The following is a 22,459-nucleotide window of genomic DNA, read 5'->3' as shown; positions in this document are numbered from 1 at the left end:
AAAAGATACATGTGTATATGAGGGGTGTGTGTGTGGTGTGGGGGAACATTTTTCCATCTCCTCATCTCTCTCTACTGTCCCCCTCCCTCTCTCCACCGTCCCTCTCTCTCTCTTCTCCTCCCACTCAAAACCTCACTCAATCTTGCAAAACCTTCAAGGATTGACCACCCTCCGACCTTCCGATCGTGTTTTGAAGCTTGAACTGAAGATTTGGAGCTCAAGAAAGCTTGGGCTTGTTCTAAACTCAGAGATCTTTGTTATTGTCTTGAGGTAGGGACATCTTTACCTCTTCTATGTGTATATATGTTGTTTTGATGCATGGGTCGTGCTTGGATCGTCCCCTTTTGGTGCTTGAATGTCTGTCAAAACTGCAGAAAATCGCTCAAAACAGCGTGGTATTGATACCCAAAATCGGGGTATCAATACCCCATCCTTCTCTGGACTTCCAGCCTGCCGGGTATTGATACCTGACTCAGGGGTATCAATACCCCTTGTTGTTCTGGATAGCTTCGATACTGTTTGTGTTTCTTCGATCGTTTCAACCCCAATCGATTCTAAATCCTTTTGGATACCTTCTAGCCCATCTTTTGCTTATCTAATTGATGTCCTATGATTAATTGATGTTATTTGTGATCCTTAGGACCTCCGTTAGTAACAATTGATAAGGGTCTAATTGATTAAAACTTGTTATTTCGCATATTATTGATCGGTTGAATGTTTATGAACGTTTATGGCATATATGTGATATAGTTGGCATGTCATAACATATTTCAAGTTTGATTGTGGTCTTGGGAAGGTCATAGCTTGTATATCGAGTAAGAAAATAGTTGTTTGTTGTAGGGAGGTAATCCCGAACAGATGAAGTAATAACCAAGCACGTGATACGAGGGATCACAGGTTAAAAGCGATACAATAAACCACCTTGAGCGGTGATCGGCGGCATGGACAAATGGCATGAGAAGTCATTGGTTAAAGCTGACTGTTCGGCAAATAAAGACATACCATTATAATGGTCCAAATAGACAATAGAGGACCAGTTACATGTGAAGTAATTGGTCCAGGTAGTCTGTTCGGCTATAAGAGAGCCGGACAGGGGAAGAGCTCCAGCCAAGAGCTGGAGTATAGGGAATATTCTAGAGATATGATATCCCCTGACGGATGAAACCTCGAGAATCTAAGATCTAGGAAATATACTCAACGAAAGTGGGATGTTCGGCCGGTTATGGAGAGGAGTCCTAAAAGGACTCTTCAGTAATAAACTGATAAGGGAACGAGAATTCAAGATGCCCAGGATTTCCTATACGAGATAGGAATCCTAGGGCAACAGGGATGCTTGGGCAGCAAACATCTATGATTCTATAAATACGAGGTAAACCTAGAGGCAAGAGGTACGCAATACGTTATATACACACGTTCTACCTACTGATAATTAGGGTTCATCTGCTAGTACGTGATACTAACTTAGGCATCGGAGGGCCTTTGCCACGACAGGCAAAGGTGCGCTCACCCCTTGTCTGTTTTGCAGATTAGGATTTAGGCATCAAACCAGGGTTCAGGTCAAGAGGCACGATAAGCCGTTTGCAATCAAATTGCTACCTTAAACGTCAGTTCAAGGTATCAATTGTTTTCATCCCCTACATTTGTATCGGGAATTAATTTAGGAAGTCTCGTAACGCAAGGAGTGGTAATACGAAGACTTAGGCGGTCCCGTAACGCAAGGGGTGGTAATACGGTGACCTGAGTTGTTATGGATCACTGTGACACAAGGGGTGGTAACATGGTAATCCTCGTGGTGTTATACGGTAACGCAAGGGGTGGAAATACTGATGGAGGTGATTGGTGATAGTGAGTCGTGTCGAGGTTACTTGAGTTATTTAATATCGTGTGAACTTGGTGGTACACTGAGCTATAGGCATGCGTTAGGATGATCATATTGAACGTTAGAATGCGCTTAAATCAATTGTTACCTATCGATTAAGTCGCACTTCTTGTCTTCATTTCACCTGCACATTTCATCATGTTTACATATAGAATTGGTAAAGATTTTCCTACTGGGCTAGTGTAGCTCAACCTAATCTTTCCTTTCAAGTTCAAACGCTGGATAGTAGATTGCACATGTTGTGTGGTTGAAGTGATCGACTTTTGGGAGCCAACCTCATGTAGTTACTTAATCATCTTTTGTAAATGACTTTCTTTTGGTAAAGATGGGTTTGTAACTATTCATTTTGGAAATTCCTTTTGACTAAACTGTTTGTAACTTAAGGGTTAGTCCGTACAAATATTTAAGTTCTAATTGGGGCCGGAGTGCCTAAGTTGTATAACCTTAATCTTGGGGACTTAATTGTAATTTAAACAGGTGGGAACTTCTTTGGGATAATATATATCTATGATAAGCGAAACTCTTTATTGAAACATATTATTTATTTATGCTAAAAAATCCAGGGTGTGACAAACTGGTATCAGAGCAACTAGGTTTGAATACTTTGAGACCGTGGGGAGACTTCTAGTCTCTTGGGTTCAAAAGTCACGCCTTTTTCATATCACACGTGTGCTTGTGTGCATTAACATTATTTGGCTTACGTGGCATTTCATTTCAATATAGTAGAGTAGCGTAGAGTTGTTTTACCCGTGTTAGGATTGTTGGGGGCCTCGACCTCATGAAATAATGTTGTTGTTGTCGAACCTTTATTTTCTTATAACCTATAGTAAGATGCCTCCAAGAAATCGAGCTAGAGCTGGTGAGGTCGAAAGTCGGGGCGGCCGTGGCTGAGGTCGTGGTCGTGGCCGAGGGGCACTGGTTGAGGATGAAGTTAGCCATCATGGGGAAAATCCGAATGGGAATCCGGGGGAAGGGGCCGGACACGGTAAAGGAGAGGAAGTACTGATCATTCAAAATCCTTTCGCTAGGGATTTTGTTGCGGCTGCAAATCTTCTAAACCCTGCTCCTAGGGAAAGTGCAGATAGCCGTGCTTTGTCTGCAATGAGGGATTTCAGTCATAGAAATCCACCTACGTTTGATGGGTCGAGCAGTGACTCTCTTGTAGCCGACCATTGGTTGGCCTAGATCCAGAAACTCTTTAGGGCTCTGAAGATAACGGAAGACAACTTGCGGGTGAATATAGTGGTCTTTCAATTAATTGGGAAAGCTAACGAATGGTGGTAGTCGGTCTTAGAATCAAGGAAGGATGCTAGGAGAGTGGCGAGGACCGCGGCTCAAGCAAATGAGCCAGATGTTGAGAACATAACTTGGGCCGAGTTTGAGATGCTCTTCGAGGAGCAATACTTTCTTGAAACCAGTCGCGACCAGTTGAGGGATGAATTTGAGAAGCTCGAGCAAGGGAATATGACGGTGTCAGAGTATGGCTTAAAGTTCCAATCATTGTCCCGTTTCGCACCGAAATTGGTGGCTACGGAGGAGAGAAAATGTAAGAGGTTTGAGAAGGGCTTACATGAGACTGTGAAGAGGTTGGTGATAGCACAACGTAAAGGAAGGTTTGCCAATGTCATTGAATGTGCTAGGAGCATTGAGTTACCTAAGGATACCAAAGGAAGCACCTAAAAATCCTAAGGTTTGGGAGCCAAGGCAACCGATTGGGGGTATGAGCTCTTCTTTTGGGAGTTTTGGTAGTCAAGGGAGAAAGAGACAACAAGATCAATCATCGGCTTCACAGGGTCCGTCAAACTTTAGGCCTCCACCTTCTTTCTCACTTGGGACTCGGGGAGTGTCTAATAGACCTCTAATCGTATGCCACGAGTGTGGCCAGGTAGGGCACATTCGCGCCCAGTGTCCGCGGCTTTTGGGTACATGCTTCATTTGTGGGAAAGGTGGCCATTTTGCTAGGAATTGCCCACGTGGAAAAGGGGCACGTAGTGAGTCAGGCTTGGTGCAGCAGCCAATGGGTGGACAGGGTTCTAATCGGCAATCATTTCAGGGTAATTAGAGGTAGCAACAGTCCCATTTTTGTCAAACCACTTCTATTCAGGGATCTCAGGCTGAAAGAGGAGCTAGTTCATCTACGCCTACTCAAGGCTCTAGTCATCGGGGTGGACACGTTCAGGGTTAGACTACGCAGGGGAGAGCTTTTGCCATTACATCAACCATTCCGCCTCCACCACCTCCTATCACTTCTTAGGCCCCGGAAACTTTGGTTGTGAGGGGTACATTTCTATTGTTTAATTCCTTTGCTAGAGTATTATTTGATTCTGGAGCATCACATTCATTCATTATTGCATCTTTTACTTGTGCTTTGGAGTTGGAAATTGAAAGTATAAATCCTCCATTGTTCGTTGAGACACCTATAGGAGGTAGATCACCATTAGACCGTATTTGTCGGGATTGTGAGCTCATCATTCAAGATCGTCGTTTTACCTTTGATTACATTGTGTTGAACATGTTGGGGTTTGATCTTTTATTGGGGATAGATTGGTTGTCTATGTTTCACGCTACTACAGATTGCTTCAAGCGTCGGGTCCGTATTTGTCCGCCTGGGGGTTCTTATTTTGAGTTTTTTCGGGGAGCGTCGGGAACCGATAGAACCGTATTTGTGTGAGTCTTGGGAGCAGGAGTCGATGTACGCCTTATTAGCAAGTTTGGCCTTAGATGAGGATGTATCCACGCGTGGAGAGTTGCCCATAGTTGTTTGTGATTTTCCGGATGTGTTTCCGAAGGAGTTGCCCAATTTACCACCCAAGAGAGAGATTGAATTCTCTATCGATTTGCTTCCTGGTACCGCTCCTATCTCCGTACCTTCTTATCGTTTTGCTCCCGCCGAGTTGAGAGAATTGAAGGTTCAATTGCAAGAATTGGAGAATCTGGGGTTTATCCATCCGAGCACGTCACCGTGGGGAGCACCAGCTTTGTTTGCTCAAAAGAAGGATGGGTCACTTCGCTTATGTATCGATTACCGTAAATGAACCGCGTTACCGTTAAGAACAAGTATCCAATGCCTAGAATCGATGACTTGTACCAACTTCGAGGTGCAACTTGTTTCTCTAAGATTGATTTGAGGTCCGGTTACCACCAGTTGAGGGTTTGGAGGGAAGACATTCCAAAAATCACTTTTCGTACCCGATATGGCCACTACGAATTTGTTGTCATGCCCTTTGGATTGACGAATGCACCGACAACCTTCATGGATTTGATGAATCGTCTCTTTCGTGCCTATCTTGATCGTTTCATGGTTGTATTCGTGGATGATATCCTTATCTACTCGCCTTCGGAGGAGGAGCATCAATCTCACCTTTCAATCATCCTTGAACTCTTGAGAGAACACCGATCGTATGCTAAGCTTAGCAAGTGTGAGTTTTGGTTGTCCGAGGTCAAGTTCTTGGGTCATGTTGTATCGAAGGATGGGGTGCCCGTTGATCCAAGAAAGATAGAGTCCGTAATGAATTGGCAATGACCGAAGAACGTATTCGAGATTCGTTGTTTCTAGGGCTTGGCTGGGTATTATCGTCGTTTTGTGCTTGACTTCTCTCGCCTAGCTGCTCCGATGACTAGATTAACTCGTAAGAGGACTCGATTTGTTTGGAGTAACGAGTGTGAGAAGGCCTTTGAGGAATTGAAGAGAAGATTGACTACCGCGCCGGTTTTAATCATACCCGAACGGGGAGTTGGTTATTCTGTGTATTGTGACGCTTCAAAAGAAGGGTTAGGGTGCGTTTTGATGCAATTGGGATGAGTGGTGGCGTATGGATCACGACAATTGAAAACTCACGAGCAGAACTACCCTACCCATGACTTAGAACTTGCGGCCGTTGTTTTTGCTTTGAAGAGTTGGCATCATTATCTTTACGGTGAGAGGTTCGAAGTCTTTTCCGATCACAAGAGTCTAAAGTATTTATTCTCTCAAAAGGAGCTTAATCTACGTCAAAGCCGTTGGATGGAACACTTAGAAGACTACGATTTCGAGTTGCAATATCATCCAGGTAATGCGAACGTGGTAGCGAACACTTTAAGTAGAAAATCGACACATCTTGTGAGTTTAGATATCCATGAGTGGAAAACGATGAACGACTTAGGCTCATATGCGTTGCATTTCGAGGAGGTTCGAGATGGTGTTACATTGTGCAATTTGACTGTTCAATCAACCTTGTTGACTCGAGTGATTGAGGCCCAATAGCAAGATGAAGAAGCAGGGGAGTTTCGCACCAAGTTTCTTAGCGGAAATGCTCGAGAAGGGGGGATGATACATGCCGATCAAGGTTTACAATACCAAGGAAAATTGTTCGTACCCATTTCGTGTCGAGAGAAAATTTCGAGGGAATTTCTCCACTCACCATTAGCCATGCATCCCGGAGGAACGAAAATGTACCATGACTTGCGTAGACAGTTTTGGTGGCCGGGAATGAAGAGAGATGTCATTGTCTTTGTGTCCAAATGCCTTACGTGCCAACAAGTCAAAGCCGAGCATCAACGACCCGCGGGGGAGTTACAACCATTACCAGTGGCCAAATGGAAGTGGGAAAACGTGACAATGGATTTCGTTATCGGTTTACCGAGATCGCCAATGGGACACGATGCCATTTGGGTGATAGTTGATCGATTGACCAAGTCGGTTCATTTCTTACCGATCCAAGTTACGGATTCGATTGACACGCTTAGCCATTTATACATTTGTGAGATTATCCATCTTCATGGAATCCCCGTTTCTATCGTGTCGGATCGAGACCCAAGGTTTACCGCGCGCTTTTGGCAAAGCTTGCAAGCCGCTTTAGGCATGAATCTCTTATTTAGTACCGCGTATCACCCTCAAACGGATGGGCAATCCGAGAGAACAATCCAAATTCTAGAAGATATGCTTCGGGCTTATGTCATGGATTTTCGGGGTAATTGGGAGGATTACCTACCGTTGGTCGAATTCGCATATAATAATAGTTACCAATCTAGTATCGAGATGGCGCCGTATGAAGCTTTGTATGGGAGATCATGCCGATCACTCATTTGTTGGACCGAGTTGGGCGAGGCTACATTAGTTGGATCGGAGTTGATCCAAGAAACTTTTGAGAGTATGAAAGCGATCAGTCAACGCCTTCTTGAAGCACAAAAAAGAACCACCAAGCAAGTTAAATTGATTCGTCAACGATTTCTAACCGTGCAAAGTAGGCAAAAGAGTTACGCCGATCATCGTCGCCAATCGTTATCGTTTGAAGTGGGGGATCACGTGTTCCTTAAGGTGTCGCCGCGTCGGGGACTATCTCATTTTGGGCAAAGGGGCAAGCTGTCACCGCGTTTTATCAGGCCATTTGATATTATCAAGAAGATTGCGAAAGTTGCATACCGATTGGCATTACCACCGAGATTATCAGGCGTTCATAATGTGTTCCACGTGTCGATGTTGCGAAAGTACCAGCCGGATCCGTCACACATTCTAGAGTGGTCCGAAATAGAGTTGGAAGCCGATGCATCTTATGGGGAGGAGCCAATATGTATCCTAGATTCGCGCGAGCAAGTTTTGAGAGGGAAGACCATACCGTTAGTGCAAGTTCTATGGAGTACTCTCGGGAAAGAAGAGTCGACATAGGAAAGGGAAGACGAAGTAAGAGAGTAGTACCCGCATTTGTTTCCGAGTTAACCAATGTGAGTCTAAAAATTTTGAACTTTACAATCATTGACTTATTGTTTGGAAATATGTGCGGTGATATGAGCACGATTTCTTGATGCATGATCTCGTTTGACTTGAGTTGTAATTTTCGGGATGAAATTTCTTTAAGGAGGATAGATTGTAGAGACCCGAATAATTTTAATTCTTGAAATACTTATTAAATGACTAATTGGAAGAATATGGTTTATTAGGTGATTTATTGAATTGGAGACTAAAGTGAAAGAATTGAGAATTGAGGGGTGAATGTGTAGTTTAAAAGATACATGTGTATATGAGGGGTGTGTGTGTGGTGTGCGGGAACATTTTCCCATCTCCTCATCTCTCTCTACCGTCTCCCTCCCTCTTTCCACAGTCCCTCTCTCTCTCTTCTCCTTCCATTCAAAACCTCACTCAATCTTGCAAAACCTTCAAGGATTGACCACCCTCCAACCTTCCAATCGTGTTTTGAAGCTTGAATTGAAGATTTGGAGCTCAAAAAAGTTAGGGCTTGTTCTAAACTCGGAGATCTTTGTTATTGTCTTGAGGTAGGGACATCTTTACCTCTTCTATGTGTATATATGTTGTTTTGATGCATGGGTCGTGCTTGGATCGTCCCCTTTTGGTGCTTGAATGTCTATCAAAACTGCAGAAAATCACCCAGAAACAGCACGGTATTGATACCCAAAATTGGGGTATCAATACCCCATCCTTCTCTGGACTTCCAGCCTGTCGGGTATTGATACCTGACTCAGGGGTATCAATACCCCTTGTTGTTCTGGACAGCTTCGATGCTGTTTGTGTTTCTTCGATCATTTCAACCCCAATCGATTCTAAACCCTTTTGGAAACCTTCTAGCCCATCTTTTGCTTATCTAATTGATGTCCTATGATTAATTAATGTTATTCGCGATCCTTAGGCCCTCCGTTAGTAACAAATGATAAGGGTCTAATTGATTAAAACTTGTTATTTCGCATATTATTGATCGGTCGAATGTTTATGAACATTTATGGCATATATGTGATATAGTTGGCATGTCGTAACATATTTCATGTTTGATTGTGGTCTTGGGAAGGTCATAGCTTGTATATCGAGTAAGGAAATAGTTGTTTGTGTCAGGAATTGATTTAGGAAGTCTCGTAATGGAAGTGGTGGTAATACGAAGACTTAGGCGGTCCCGTAACGCAAGGGGTGGTAATACGGTGACCTGAGTTGCTAGGGATCACTGTGATGCAAGGGGTGGTAACACGGTAATCCTCGTGGTGTTATATGGTAACGCAAGGGGTGGAAATACCAATGGAGGTGATTGGTGATAGTGAGTCGTGTCGAGGTTACTTGAGTTATTTAGTATCGTGTGAACTTGGTGGTACATTGAGCTATAGGCATGCGTTAGGATGATCATATTGAACATTGGAATGCCCTTAAATCAATTGTTATTTATCGATTAAGCCACACTTCTTGTCTTCATTTTACCTGCACATTTCATCATGTTTACATATAGAATTGGTAAAGATTTTCCTACTGGGCTAGTATAGATCAACCTAATCTTTCCTTTCAGGTTCAAACGCTGGATAGTAGATTGCATATATTGTGTGCTTGAAGTGATCGACTTTTGGAAGCCAACCTCATGTAGTTACTTAATCATCTTTTGTAAATGACTTTCGTTTGGTAAAGATGGGTTTGTAACTATTCATTTTGGAAATTCCTTTTGACTAAACTGATTGTAACTTAAGGGTTAGTCCGTACAAATATTTAAGTTCTAATTGGGGCCAGAGTGCCTAAGTTGGGAACTTCTTTGGGGTAATATATCTATGATAAGCGAAACTCTTTATTGAAACATATTATTTATTTATGCTAAAAAATCCAGGGCGTGACAACTACTTCCATCTTTATCCTTCAAACTACACCCCACAGTTAAACAAAAGATGGCAAGTTTAGTGATTACATGATTTTCAAGTCAAAATTTAGCTCAAAATTACAATTTCATCTCCCAAAAGAATTTTTACAAGATGTCAAAGTAATTCTTCCATGTTAGCTTTTAAAACGATGATGTCATATACACGTCAAGCACTCCACATCAATACCCTTGAGGTGTACCTGAAAATAATAATAGGTTGAGCTACATTAGCCCAATAGAGAAATCTTTGCTCAAACTATATGCATATGAGAAAGATAATGCACCGAGATGAACATTGATAACAAGAAAGTTTTCCCACGTGAACAAGAGCAAGAGGATAATACTTGATAATCAACACCGTTCATATTCACCTCACTTAATAATTTCTAAATTCCCCATTTTCATTATATCAAGTATTCTCGATTTCCCTAAATTCCCCATTTTGGACCTGTGCATCCCGAATTCATTCCAGCATCACACCATTCAGTGGATCCGTGGCTTTCTTTGTTTCGTTCTATCGTTCCAAGTTGTGATTTTTCGTTCTACAAGTCTCAATGCCGCAAAGCATGACGTATGTCAAATCCGTATTATTCATAAAACATGTCACAATACTCACATAATAACCCGAATGCATAGACGAATGCAAAAGTATCATATTCACTTAGTTTTACACCTTTCTTTGTTGTAACGGGAGCCAAAAGAGTGGGGATGAACAACGAGTCGTTGGAACGCGAGCAATCATGTTTAGAGATGATTAGAATGTGATTGGAAAGTGTTAGAAGTGATCGGGAGTCAATACAATCGACAAATGATCAATAGAGTTCAAAACAGTTTTTTGAGTCATTGGTACCGGTACCTCAAAAATTAGGTATCGGTACCATACCAATCCAGTGAGCAATTAGAGATCAAGGTATCGGTACCTCAAAAATTAGGTATGGTTTCAAAGGTACCGGTACCTCAAAAAAGTGGTATCGGTACCACTGCATTATAGCAGACGATTTGCAGAAAAATCAAAAGAAAGCATAACTTCGAATTCAACCATTTAGAGCCCGAATTTTGGCACACAACCCACACATATAAATGTAGAGAGAGTAAGAATTCCCTACCTCAAATTGGAGAGTGAAACCCAACAGGATTGATCGAGCCCTAGCCTTAAAATACGAAATCCTCCGAGAATACTTCTCTCCAAGCTTGCTCCAACGAAACCCAAGGTCGAGAGCCCGAGAGGATGATGATTTGGTGAAGGATCTTGGTGGGTTTTGAAGTTGGAGTGGGATTTTTGAGTGGGAGGGTGAGAGAGAGTGAGAGTGCCGAGCGGGAGAGGAAGAGGGAGATCGGGAGATTGAGGAGTATTTTACTCCTCTACACCCACACCCACACCCACACACACATATATACTACCTACACTCAAATTGCACATGCACCCTCCTACAAACAATTCCATCACATTCACCCCAACTCATTTAAACTCAATAAAATCCCATATTTTCCTTATTTATAATATCGAATAAACCTTTTATTAATTTCTGAAAATACGGGTCCTTACACCCTATCCTCCTCAAAGAAATTTCGTCCTCGAAATTTATAACCGTAATCAATAAGGTATGCAACATTTAGATATACACCAACTGTAGTACTAAACATCATACAACAATGCCATAATCATAAGTCTTAATTCAGAAACTCACATTGATTCAAACCGGAAATAAGTGTGGATACTTCTCCCTAACCTCATCTTCACGTTCCCAAGTCGACTCTTCCTTGCCTTGGTTACTCCACAAGACTCGCACTAACGGTATTGGCTTACCCCTCAACACTTGATCGAGCGAATCTTGGATATGTATCGGTTCCTCCCCATATGACGCATTGGCTTCTAACTCAAGTTCGGACCACTCTAAGACATGAGACGGATCCGGTTTGTATTTCCTCGACATAGACACGTGGAACACGTTATGCACTCCCGAAAGTCTCGGTGGCAAAGCCAAGCGGTACGCCACTTCCCCAATCTTCTCGATAATGTCAAACAACTCGATATAATGCAGTGAGAGCTTCCCTTTCTTCCCAAAACGTGACAAACCTCGACGTGGTGATACCTTAAGAAATACGTGATCCCCCTCTTCAAAAGTTAATGGTCGGCGATGACGATCGTCTTCCAAAAGACGGTGGCGAATTGCTTTCATGCTCTCGAATGTCTCCTTAATCATATCCGGCCCTATTAACGTAGCCTCGCCATATTCGGTCCAACACACGGCTGATCTACACTGTCTCCCATACAAAGCCTCATATGGTGTCATCTCGATACTCGATTGATAACTATTATTGTACGCAAATTCGACTAACGGTAAATGATCCTCCTAACTACCCCGAAATCCATGACGCAAGCCCAAAGCATGTCCTCCAAAATCTGAATTGTTCGCTCAGATTGCCCATCTATTTGAGGATGATACGTGGTGCTAAACAAAAGATTGGTGCCAAGAGCGGCCTGCAAACTCTGCCAAAAGCGCGCAGTAAACCTTGGATCTCGATCGGATACAATAGAAACGGGGATTCCATGAAAATGGATAATCTCTCGAATGTACAATTGGCTAAGCGTGTCAATCGAATCGGTAACTTGAATAGGTAAGAAGTGAGTGGTTTTGGTCAAACGATCCACTATCACCCATATAGCATCGTGTCCCCTCGGCGACTTCGGTAAACCCGTAACTAAATCCATGGTTACGTTCTCCCATTTCCACTCGGCTACTGGTAACGGTTGTAACTCTCCCACGGGTCGTTGATGTTCGGCTTTCACTTGTTGGCACGTGAAACACTTAGACACGAAAATAATGACATTCCTCTTCATTCCAGACCACCAAAATTGTCTATGCAAGTCGTGAAACATTTTCGTCCTTTCCAGATGAACGGTTAACGAAGAATGATGGAACTCTTGCAAAATTTCTTCCCGACACGAAATGTGTACGAACAACTTTCCTTGATAACGTAAGCCCCCATCAGTATGAATCATCCACCCTTCTTGAGCCTTCCCACTAAAGAATTTGGTACGAAGTTCCTCCGCCTCCTCGTCGTGTTGTTGTGCTTTAATGACTCAATTCGATAAAGAAGATTGAACGGTCAAATTGCATAAGGTTACCCCATCCCGATCTTCCTTAAAGTACAACGCGTAGAATCCCAAATCATTCATCATTTTCCACTCGTGAACCGCTAGACTCGCAAGGTGTGTTAGCTTTCTACTCAACGCATTGGCCACCACATTCGCCTTTCCCGGGTGATATTGCAAATCGAAGTCGTAATCCTCCAAGTTCCATCCAACGTCGTTTTCGCAAGTTAAGCTCTTTTTGGGAGAATAGGTACTTAAGGCTCTTATGATTGGAAAAGACCTCGAATCTCTCACCATATAAGTAATGACACCAACTCTTCAATGCAAAAACGACGGCCGCAAGTTCTAAATCATGCGTAGGATAATTCCGCTCGTGAGTTTTCAATTGTCGTGACCCATACGCTACCACTCTTGCCGATTGCATCAAAATGTACCCAAGCCCTTCTTTCGAAGCATCACAATAAACGGAGTAGCCAACTCCATGTTTGGGCACAATCAAAACTGGTGCGGTAGTCAATCATTTCTTCAATCCCTCAAAAGCTATCTCACTTGTGTCACTCCAAACAAAACGTGTCCCCTTCCGTGTCAGCCTAGTCATAGGTGTCTCAGGCGCGAAAAATCTTGGACGAAACGACGATAATAGCCTGCCAAACCCAAGAACTACGAATCTCGAACACATTTTTCGGTCGTTGCCAATTCATGACGGACTCTACCTTCCCCGGATCAATGGACACTCCACCTTTCGAAACCACATGACCCAAGAATTTGACCGCGGATAACCAAAACTCGCACTTACTAAGCTTGGCATACAAATGGTGCTCTCTCAAGAGTTCAAGAACGATAGTGAGATGAGATTGGTGTTCCTCCTCCGAAGGTGAGTATATGAGAATGTTGTCTACAAAAACGACCACGAAGAGATCAAGGTAAGCACGAAAGATACGATTCATTAAGTCCATGAAAGTAGCCGGTGCATTCGTCAAGCCAAAAGGCATAACTACGAACTCGTAATGACCATAGCGTGTACGAAAGGCTATTTTCGGAATATCTCTCTGGACCCTTAATTGATGATAACCAGACCTCAAATTGATTTTAGAGAAACAAGTCGCACCCCGAAGTTGATCAAACAAGTTGTCGATTCTAGGCATTGGATACTTATTCTTAACGGTGACACGGTTGAGCTTATGGTAGTCGATACATAAAGGAAGCGAGCCATCCTTCTTTTGCGTAAAAAGTGCTAGTGCTCCCCACGGAGATGCACTCGAATGAATAAACCCCAAATTTTCCAATCCTGCAACTGAACCTTTAATTCCCTAAGTTTTGCAGGAGCGAAACGATAAGGAGGTACGGAGATTGGTGCGGTTCCGGGAAGTAACTCGATAGTAAACTCAACTTCTTTCTCGGGAGGTAAACCGGGTAACTCCTCAGGAAACACATCCGGGAAATCGCAAACGACAAGGGGCAACTCCCCACGCGCGGACACATCCTCATCTAGAGTCAAACTTGCCAACAAAGAACAAATGGATTCCCGCTCTCGAGACCCATATAGATACGACTCCAACGGTTCCCGACGTTCCCCAAAGAACTTAAAACAAGTAACCTCTGGCGGACAAATACGAACTCGATGCTTGAAACAATCAATGGTGGCATGAAACATAGATAACCAATCCATTCCAAGAATAAGATCAAAGCCCTACATTCCCAATACAATAAAATCAAAGGTGAAGCGACGATCAAGAATAAGAAGTTCGCAACCTCGACAAATACGATCCAAAGGTGTCCTACCCCCTAAGGGTGTCTCAACAATTTACGGTGGACTCAGACTTTCAGTTTCTAACTCCAAAGCACACACAAAGGATGCGGTAATAAATGAATGAGATGCTCCAGAATCAAATAGTACTTGAGCAAAGGAATTGAACAATAGAAATGTACCCCTCACAACCGAAGCCTCTAGAGCATGAGAAGTGACTGGAGGCGGTGGAATAGCAAAAGTGATAGCAAATGCCCTACCCTGAGTAGTCTGGTTCTGAACAAATCCTCCCCTCTACCATGAAGCTTGAGAAGGAGAAGAAGAACTCGTACCCCTTTCATTCTGAGAGCCCTGAACGGTAGTGGTCTGACGAAAATGTGGTTGTTGCTACTTCTGCGTACCTCTGAACGACTGTTGGCCAAACCCATGCCCTGACCCCGGTTGCTGAACGGAACCCGACTCATTACGAGCGCCTTTCACTCTATGAGGACAATCCTTGGCTAGATGGCTAAACTCCCCACACACATAACACTCCTTCGACCGGCAATCTGCATGAAAGTGGCCTGACTGACCACAACGGTGACACATAACTGCTAGCCTAGAATGAGTTCCTCGAACTCCAGAAGAAACGGTAGACGCCCTAACACTCGGTTGACTCTGAGTTGCAAAAGATGTTTCCCGTGATCGCTTCCTCCCCTGACTCCCGAAAGTCCCTGAAGAACTAGCAGTAATGGCTGGTTGCCTCGATTCCCAAACTCCTCTATTCCTCTGTGCTTCCCTTGGTATCTCAATACTCCTTGCACACTCAACAACCTCGGCATACTTCGTCTTCTGTTGCACCGTTACCATCCTCCTCACAGTGTTATGTAACCCCTTCTCAAAACGTCTACACTTTCTCTCCTCGGTAGCCCCTAACTCTGGAGCGAATCGTGACAAGGATTGGAACTTCATCGCGTATTTAGAAACGGTCATATTACCCTGCTCAAGCTTCTCGAATTGATCCCTCAACTGATCACAGGAAGACTCCGGAAAGTATTGATCCTCAAAAAGTGTTTCAAACTCTGCCCATGTCATATTCTCCACATCTGGCTCGTTTGCGTGAGCCGTGGTCCTAGCCGCCCCCCTCGCATCTTTCCTACTCTCAGAAACAGACTCCCACCACTCACCAGCCTCTCTGACAAGTTAATGGCCAGGATACTCACCCGTAGGTCATCTTCAGTAATCTTAAGAGTGGTGAAGTTCTTATGGATTTGTGCCAACCAGTGGTCGGCCACGAGAGGGTCGCTACTTGCCCCATCAAACGAAGGTGGATTTAGACGACAGAATTCTCACATAGCTACTAAGGCCCGATTGTCCGCATTCTCCCTAGGAGGAGGTTGCAAAAGGTTAGCGGCTGCAAGTGCCGCGACAATATCCCTTGCAAGAGGGTTCTGAACATTCCGCGCCCTCGGACCCGGTCCGGCCCCTAATTCCGCATCCCTACTTGGGTTTTCCTCATGATGAATAACCTCATCCTCTAACAGTTCTGCACGGCCACGACCACGATCTCGGCCACCCTAATTTCCAGCCCTACCTCGCCTTTCGCATAGTCTCGGAGGCATCTTACTACAAGAACTAAGAGAGAAAACTATCAACCACAAGATATCAACTATGAGGTCAAACCCCCAACTTCCTAACACGGTTTAACAAATCTATGCCATTCTACGATAAGGTAAATGAAATGCCACATAGTTCCATGAATGTCAATCACACAAGCACACACATGTCATGTAAAAAGATGCAATACTTTTTGAACCCATGAGACGAAGTCTCCCCATGGTCTCGAGGTATTCTAAACCTAGGCTCTGATACCAAGTTGTCACGCCCTGGATTTTCAACATAATAATAATAACCTTTCATAAGGAAAATCATCGCTAAGATACACCATAATACCCCAATAGCTTTCCCATAATCCATCCAAGAGTACAAGTAGGTCTAAAGTTTACAATAATGGCACACCGGCCCCAAATTCCGTAGTTAAACAAAAGACAGCAAGTTTAGTGATTACATGATTTTCAAGTCAAAAAATTAGCTCAAAATTACAATTACATCTCCCAAAAGAATTTTTACAAGATGTCAAAGTAATTCTTCCATGTTAGCTTTCAAAACGATGAAGTTATATGCACGTCAAGCACTCCACATCAATGCCCTTGAGGAGTACCTAAAAATAATAATAGGTTGAGCTACACTAGCCCAGTAGAGAAATCTTTGCTCAAATTATATGCATATGAGATAGATAATGCACTGAGATGAACATTGATAACAAGAAAGTTTTCCCACGTGAACAAGAGCAAGAGGATAATACTTGATAATCAACACCGTTCATATTCAAGTAACTTAATAATTTCTAAATTCCCCATTTTCATTATATCAAGTGTTCTCAATTTCCCTTCCGGGCATTTGGGACCCCGTGCATCCCGAATTCATTCCGGCATCGCACCATTCGGTGGATCTGTGGCTTTCTTGTGCACTTCCAGGCATTTGGGACCCCGTGCATCCTGAATTCATTCCGGCATCGCACCATTCGGTGGATCCGTGGCTTTCTTCGTTTCGTTCTATCATTCTAAGTTGTGATTTTTCGTTCTACAAGTCTCAATGCCGCAAAGCATGACGTATGTCAAATCTGCATCATTCATAAAACATGTCACAATACTCACGTAATAACCCGAATGCATAGATGAACGCACAAGTATCATATTCACTTAGTTTTACACCTTTCTTTGTAATAACGGGAGCCAAAAGAGTGGGGATGAACAATGAGTCGTTGGAACGCGAGCAATCATGTTTAGAGATGATTAGAATGTGATTGGAGAGTGTTAGAAGTGATCGGGAGTCAATACAATCGACGAATGATCTATAGAGTTCAAAATAGTTTTTTGAGTCATTGGTACCGGTACCTCAAAAATTAGGTATCGGTACCATACCAATCCAGTGAGCAATCAGAGATCAAGGTATCGGTACCTCAAAAATTAGGTATCGGTACCAAAGGTACCGGTACCTCAAAAAACTGGTATCGGTACCACTGCATTACAGCGAACGATTTGCAGAAAAATCAAAAGAAAGCATAACTTCGAATTCAACCATTTAGAGCCCGAATTTTGGCACACAACCCACACATATAAATGTAGAGAGAGTAAGAATTCCCTACCTCAAATTGGAGAGCAAAACTCAACAGGATTGATCGAGCCCTAGCCTTAAAATACGAAATCCTCCGAGAATACTCCTCTCCGAGCTTGCTCCAACGAAACCCAAGGTCGAGAGCCCGAGAGGATGATGATTTGGTGAAGGATCTTGGTGGGTTTTGAAGTTGGAGTGGGATTTTTGAGTGGGAGGGTGAGAGAGAGTGAGAGTGCCGAGCGGGAGAGGGAGAGGGAGAGGGAGATTGGGAGATTGAGAGAGAGGGTGAGGAGTATTTTACTCCTCTACACCCACACCCACACCCACACCCACACCCACACACATATATGTACTACCTACACTCAAATTGCACATGCACCTTCCTACAAACAATTCCATCACATTCACCCCAACTCATTTAAACTCAATAAAATTCCATATTTTCCTTATTAATAATATCGAATAAACCTTTTATTAATTTTTGAAAATACGGGTCCTTACAGATCATATTCTCTTTATAGATTACTATTATTAGTTTCTTAGGTTACTAATAATAACACTAAGACAAAATAAAAGGAAAGGGTAAGTAGCTAGACTTTATTTTAGAAAGTAAACCAAATATTTTATAAATTGAGTAATCACTTATTTAACTTGACATTTATACTAACCAATCTTATAAATATGTCGAGTAAACAACCACGATGCTCCTTTACACAAAAATAATATTTCAGAGCATAGTGTATTAGTAGTATAATGAAACTTAATTATCCTTATTTTCTAGTTTACTGAGTAACGTAAAACATTTGAAGTTTTAGGAATTAATTAAATTGGAATTTACATATTTAGTCAATAGAACATAACAATTCAAGAGGCATCGGCCCAATCCAAATCCCTTATATGTTTAATTCTTTGGACCTATCAATTGTTATAATGATGTGTCAATGAATTGTATCATGTTATGATTTGAGTCGTTATTGATTATATCATGTTGTACGTGCTAGAATGGACTTAGGTTTACTGGGTGGTTACGAGTAGTGACTCACATAGACGCGGTTAAGTGAAGGATAAAATGGTAAAGTTGATTGAGAATGTTGGGTGCCAGTAAAGGACCTTGGTACGGTAAAGTACCTTTAGTTGAGTTGGGGAACGATAAAGGACCCCGAGAACGGTATAGTACTCAGAGTGTGTGGAGGACAATAAAGGACTCCGGGTACAGGATTTGGGATACGGAAAAGGATCCTAAATGTGGTACAGTGCCCACTGTGTGTGTGAAGGACGGTATAGGACTTCGGGTACAGTATTTTGGGAAACGGTTTAGGATCCTTGAATACGGTAGTACCAGTGTGTAGATTAGGGGTATGGTAAAGTACCTAGTGTGTAGAGTTGGGAGACGATAAAGGATCTTGGCAATGAGATAGTGCGACCCCTAATGCTGAGCTGTTCCTTTATTATGGTTGTAGGCGATTCCAAACTAAATACATAATTTAGTAGTATTCGCTTAGAACCCTGGTGCAGGACAAATAAAGGGAGAGTTATTCCATGGAGCTGTCAAAGTTGGTGGATATGGGAGGAAAGGATCTCGCGGAGAGAATCCTTAGATTTCATGTAAGTTGATGGATAGTAAAGAAAAATATGATGTGCTATTATTTTGTACCTTCTGTGTATTATCAATTGTTATATTATTGAACTGCTAATTATAGAGTAAGGGTTGGTAGGGTTAGGAATAGGATTATTCTACTGGGTGAATTATCACTCAGGGATACGTTTGTATCCTAGTAAATCAGTTGCTTTGGCGATTAATTTGTCAGAAGGTGCAGGGTTCAATGGTGGTGTTGTTTGACACAGAAGGAATACCAAGGGCTGAGACCAACTACGCTTGGGATCTATATCAAGACTAGAGTCGCTCTGAAGATGTTTAAATAAATGTTAGATTATTTTTTTGTATTTTTCATAAATGTAAATTTTGTATAACGACGAATAGGGGCCTAGTAATTTGTAAAATTCAGTGTATTTTAAGGTTAATGCTTCCGAAATTTCTTGGGAAATCGGGGCGTTACATCCCCTGCCCCGAGATCAACTTTCAGACGGATGTATAGAGTCCTGGGGTGCCCCAAAGTCTTGTAATCGTAGCTGAATGAAGGTGATGAGGTTAGGTTTGACCAGCTTACGCCACTGTATGACCTGTGTATGTGAGTCAAAGCCTGATGACTGACACGTGGCATTTTGACCAGTGTACACTAGTTGTACACCAGCATATGCAGGTAGGGTTTTGCTAGGTTTTTTGGTTCAAGGTTAAAGGGTTTTAAAGGGGTTTAACCACTCAAAGCTCAAACACAAAAACAATCCCGGGTTGTTCTTCATCTTATTCATCATCGAAGAATCAAATACTGTAAGTAAACTACATTTTGACCAGTGTACACTAGTTGTACACCAGCATATGCAGGTAGGGTTTTGCTAGGTTTTTTGGTTCAAGGTTAAAGGGTTTTAAAGGGGTTTAACCACCCAAAGCTCAAACACAAAAACAATCCCGGGTTGTTCTTGATCTTATTCATCATCGAAGAATTAAATACTGTAAGTAAACTAATATGGAAAGTCCAAATTTGGGTGTCTACAAACTTGCTTTTAAAACTTGTGGTGTGCACTGCATTTAAACTACCTTCATGTTAGTTTTTGAACTTTTGGTCATCTTCATCTTCCCCTTTTTTTATTTTGGAACGGAGGAGCAACTCTACAGTCAGGTCACTAAATGGACCCGATTGCACAATCCATGACTTCCAAGGGAGTTAGCTCAGCCACACTAGTCATGGCCCTCCATTTACTTCAGGGTACTCACCCGGTGGGTAATCAAACCCCAAACCTTGAGGAGTGCTCTCAAAGCCTAGGCATCTGCCCGAACTGTAATGCCTCGATTTTTGAAAACGTTATTAAATTATTTTTTTATTGATTTAATAAATGTTTAAATAAATTTAGGTAATTTAATCTCCAAAACAGAGTTTAGCAGCAGAAGCTTTAAAATTCAAATTAACGATAAACATAATTTGAGTAAAAAATAAATAAATAAAAATAATCATTTAAGATTACATTTCTTGAAACCTGAAAATTCAGTACTAAAAACAAATCAGAGCTTCTAAGGGTACGGGTACAGAAGTCTGATAACTTTATTTAACCAAAAGGATAGACCAGAACACTAATCCTGATATGGGTTCCAAGCTTCTTCTTACTTAGTCTCAACAACCGGGTTCTCTTCCTAAAAATGCTGATCACCTCCTGTCTTCTGAATACCTGGAATGAAACGCCAGGCCAAACGACACTAAAATGAGTTTTGACACTCAGTAGATAAATCTTACCCATTAACCCTTACACTACAAGTAATCGCATTTATAATAAATGATGTAAGAATTGATTAGCACAGAACTTGTTTCATTACCTCACAATCAACTTAAGTAAATTCCAGAATCTTAACTTCTATAATCATTCCAACACCACAGTATTCTCCACGTTCCAAACTCAGAATTTCACTGGACATACTTTACAGGTCCTGCTAGGCAACCCTCAACATCCCGATGTCCTAGTAGGCTACTCTCACAATTCTAGGTCCATCAGACTGCCCTTAAGGCCCTGCGGCTGCCCTTAAGGTCCTACTAGTCCTAGTAGGCTACTCTCATAATTCTAGGTCTATCAGGCTGCCCTCAAGGTCCTGCTAGGACCCTCTGTAAAGACCCGGTATTTTTAATAAAAAATAATTATTATCAAAACAAAAAAAATTTATTTTCCTCATTAGTTCATTTAATGTGAAAAATTATTTATGTCGTCACACTAAATTTTATTTCGTAATCGATCGTGTGCGTGCATACCCAGCAAATCTTTTTCCTAGTGCGTGTACGTGTTGCACCAAAGCATTTTCTTCCAACCCAACCCTTTCCCATCCTTCAAAATTTTGGCAGTAGAGAAGAGAGACAAATCCCTTAATTCCCTCCTTAAAACCCTCTCCATTCGACAACTCATTTTTACCCAATTGGTAAAACTCCCCATGTAAATCCAACCCATCTTTTTAATACCCACTAGCATTCAACCTGTTCTATGCACGGGCAAAACTAACCCGTTCTAGCGTTGTGCTGTGCATTGAACGGACACAACGCTATAACGGGTTAGTTTTGCCCGTGCATAGAACGGGTTGAATGCTAGTAAACAACAACAAAAATGTACAACTTAAAGAAGGAAAACATGGTTTGAATTTTTCCTTCACCAATTCAATAACAATAAAGTCAAACTACTATGTCATGCTACACAATAGTTCAAGATATTTTTCATCCTACCCTATGGCTCTAAGACAACCCGATTCTATTCATCGAATGGTGGTTCTTCTGGATCTTCGTCCTCCGAATATGAAGATATGTCAATATAGACCGGGGGTGGTGCCGATGATCTGGAGTAATGAGATCTCACGCTCTCGGATGAAGCTTGACGATAGAAAACATATGGCTAAGCCAAAACCTCTGCTCTCAATTTATTGTACTCCACATCATCCTTCAGAATCTGATATGCTTCCTGGTACTTCCGGATATGATTCTTTATGTGGCGACACGCCGGTTGCTACTATTTCCCTTCCTCGACAACCACGGAGTCCTCAATCATTTTCATGTCGTGCTTGATGCTTTTTTCAGCTTGCCATTTGAGTCCCCTTGGTGTTCACGTTCATCCCAGGGTTTGATCTGACGTCCTCGCTGAGAATAGCGGCCATACGTATCGAAACTCGTACCATATGATCCTGACGAAGAAGAGCTCGACATCCTACATTTTAAAATTTAATGTTTAAATGGTATAATCTTCATACTAAAAAAAATGACAATAATAATTTGGCGCATGAGAGGGCTGTATATTTACAATACGATTAAATACCTATACTCATGAAACCTAGTGCTACCCAATCTACCCAAGGCCAAGGGTTTGAACCCAAAGCTCTGATACCAAGGCTCAACAAA

At 42.2% G+C, this 22,459-nt stretch overlaps 1 protein-coding gene across 1 annotated transcript; it reads right to left on the bottom strand.

Annotated features, from left to right (window-relative positions):
* Positions 1-13,808: 13,808 nt before the first annotated feature.
* Positions 13,809-15,922, bottom strand: LOC131306883 (uncharacterized). Its single transcript, XM_058333314.1, has 5 exons — positions 15,895-15,922; positions 15,654-15,846; positions 14,723-15,495; positions 14,472-14,608; positions 13,809-14,264 (listed from the first exon to the last, which is right to left on the bottom strand). The coding sequence occupies exons 1-5, from the start codon at positions 15,920-15,922 to the stop codon at positions 13,809-13,811; spliced, it is 1,587 nt and encodes a 528-aa protein (XP_058189297.1).
* Positions 15,923-22,459: the final 6,537 nt, after the last annotated feature.

This window comes from Rhododendron vialii, chromosome 11a, assembly GCF_030253575.1.
Source record: "Rhododendron vialii isolate Sample 1 chromosome 11a, ASM3025357v1".
In the NCBI taxonomy this organism is placed as follows: domain Eukaryota; kingdom Viridiplantae; phylum Streptophyta; class Magnoliopsida; order Ericales; family Ericaceae; genus Rhododendron; species Rhododendron vialii.
The sequence above is the reverse complement of the archived record's forward strand: the minus strand, read 5'-3'. Positions and strand labels throughout refer to the sequence as shown.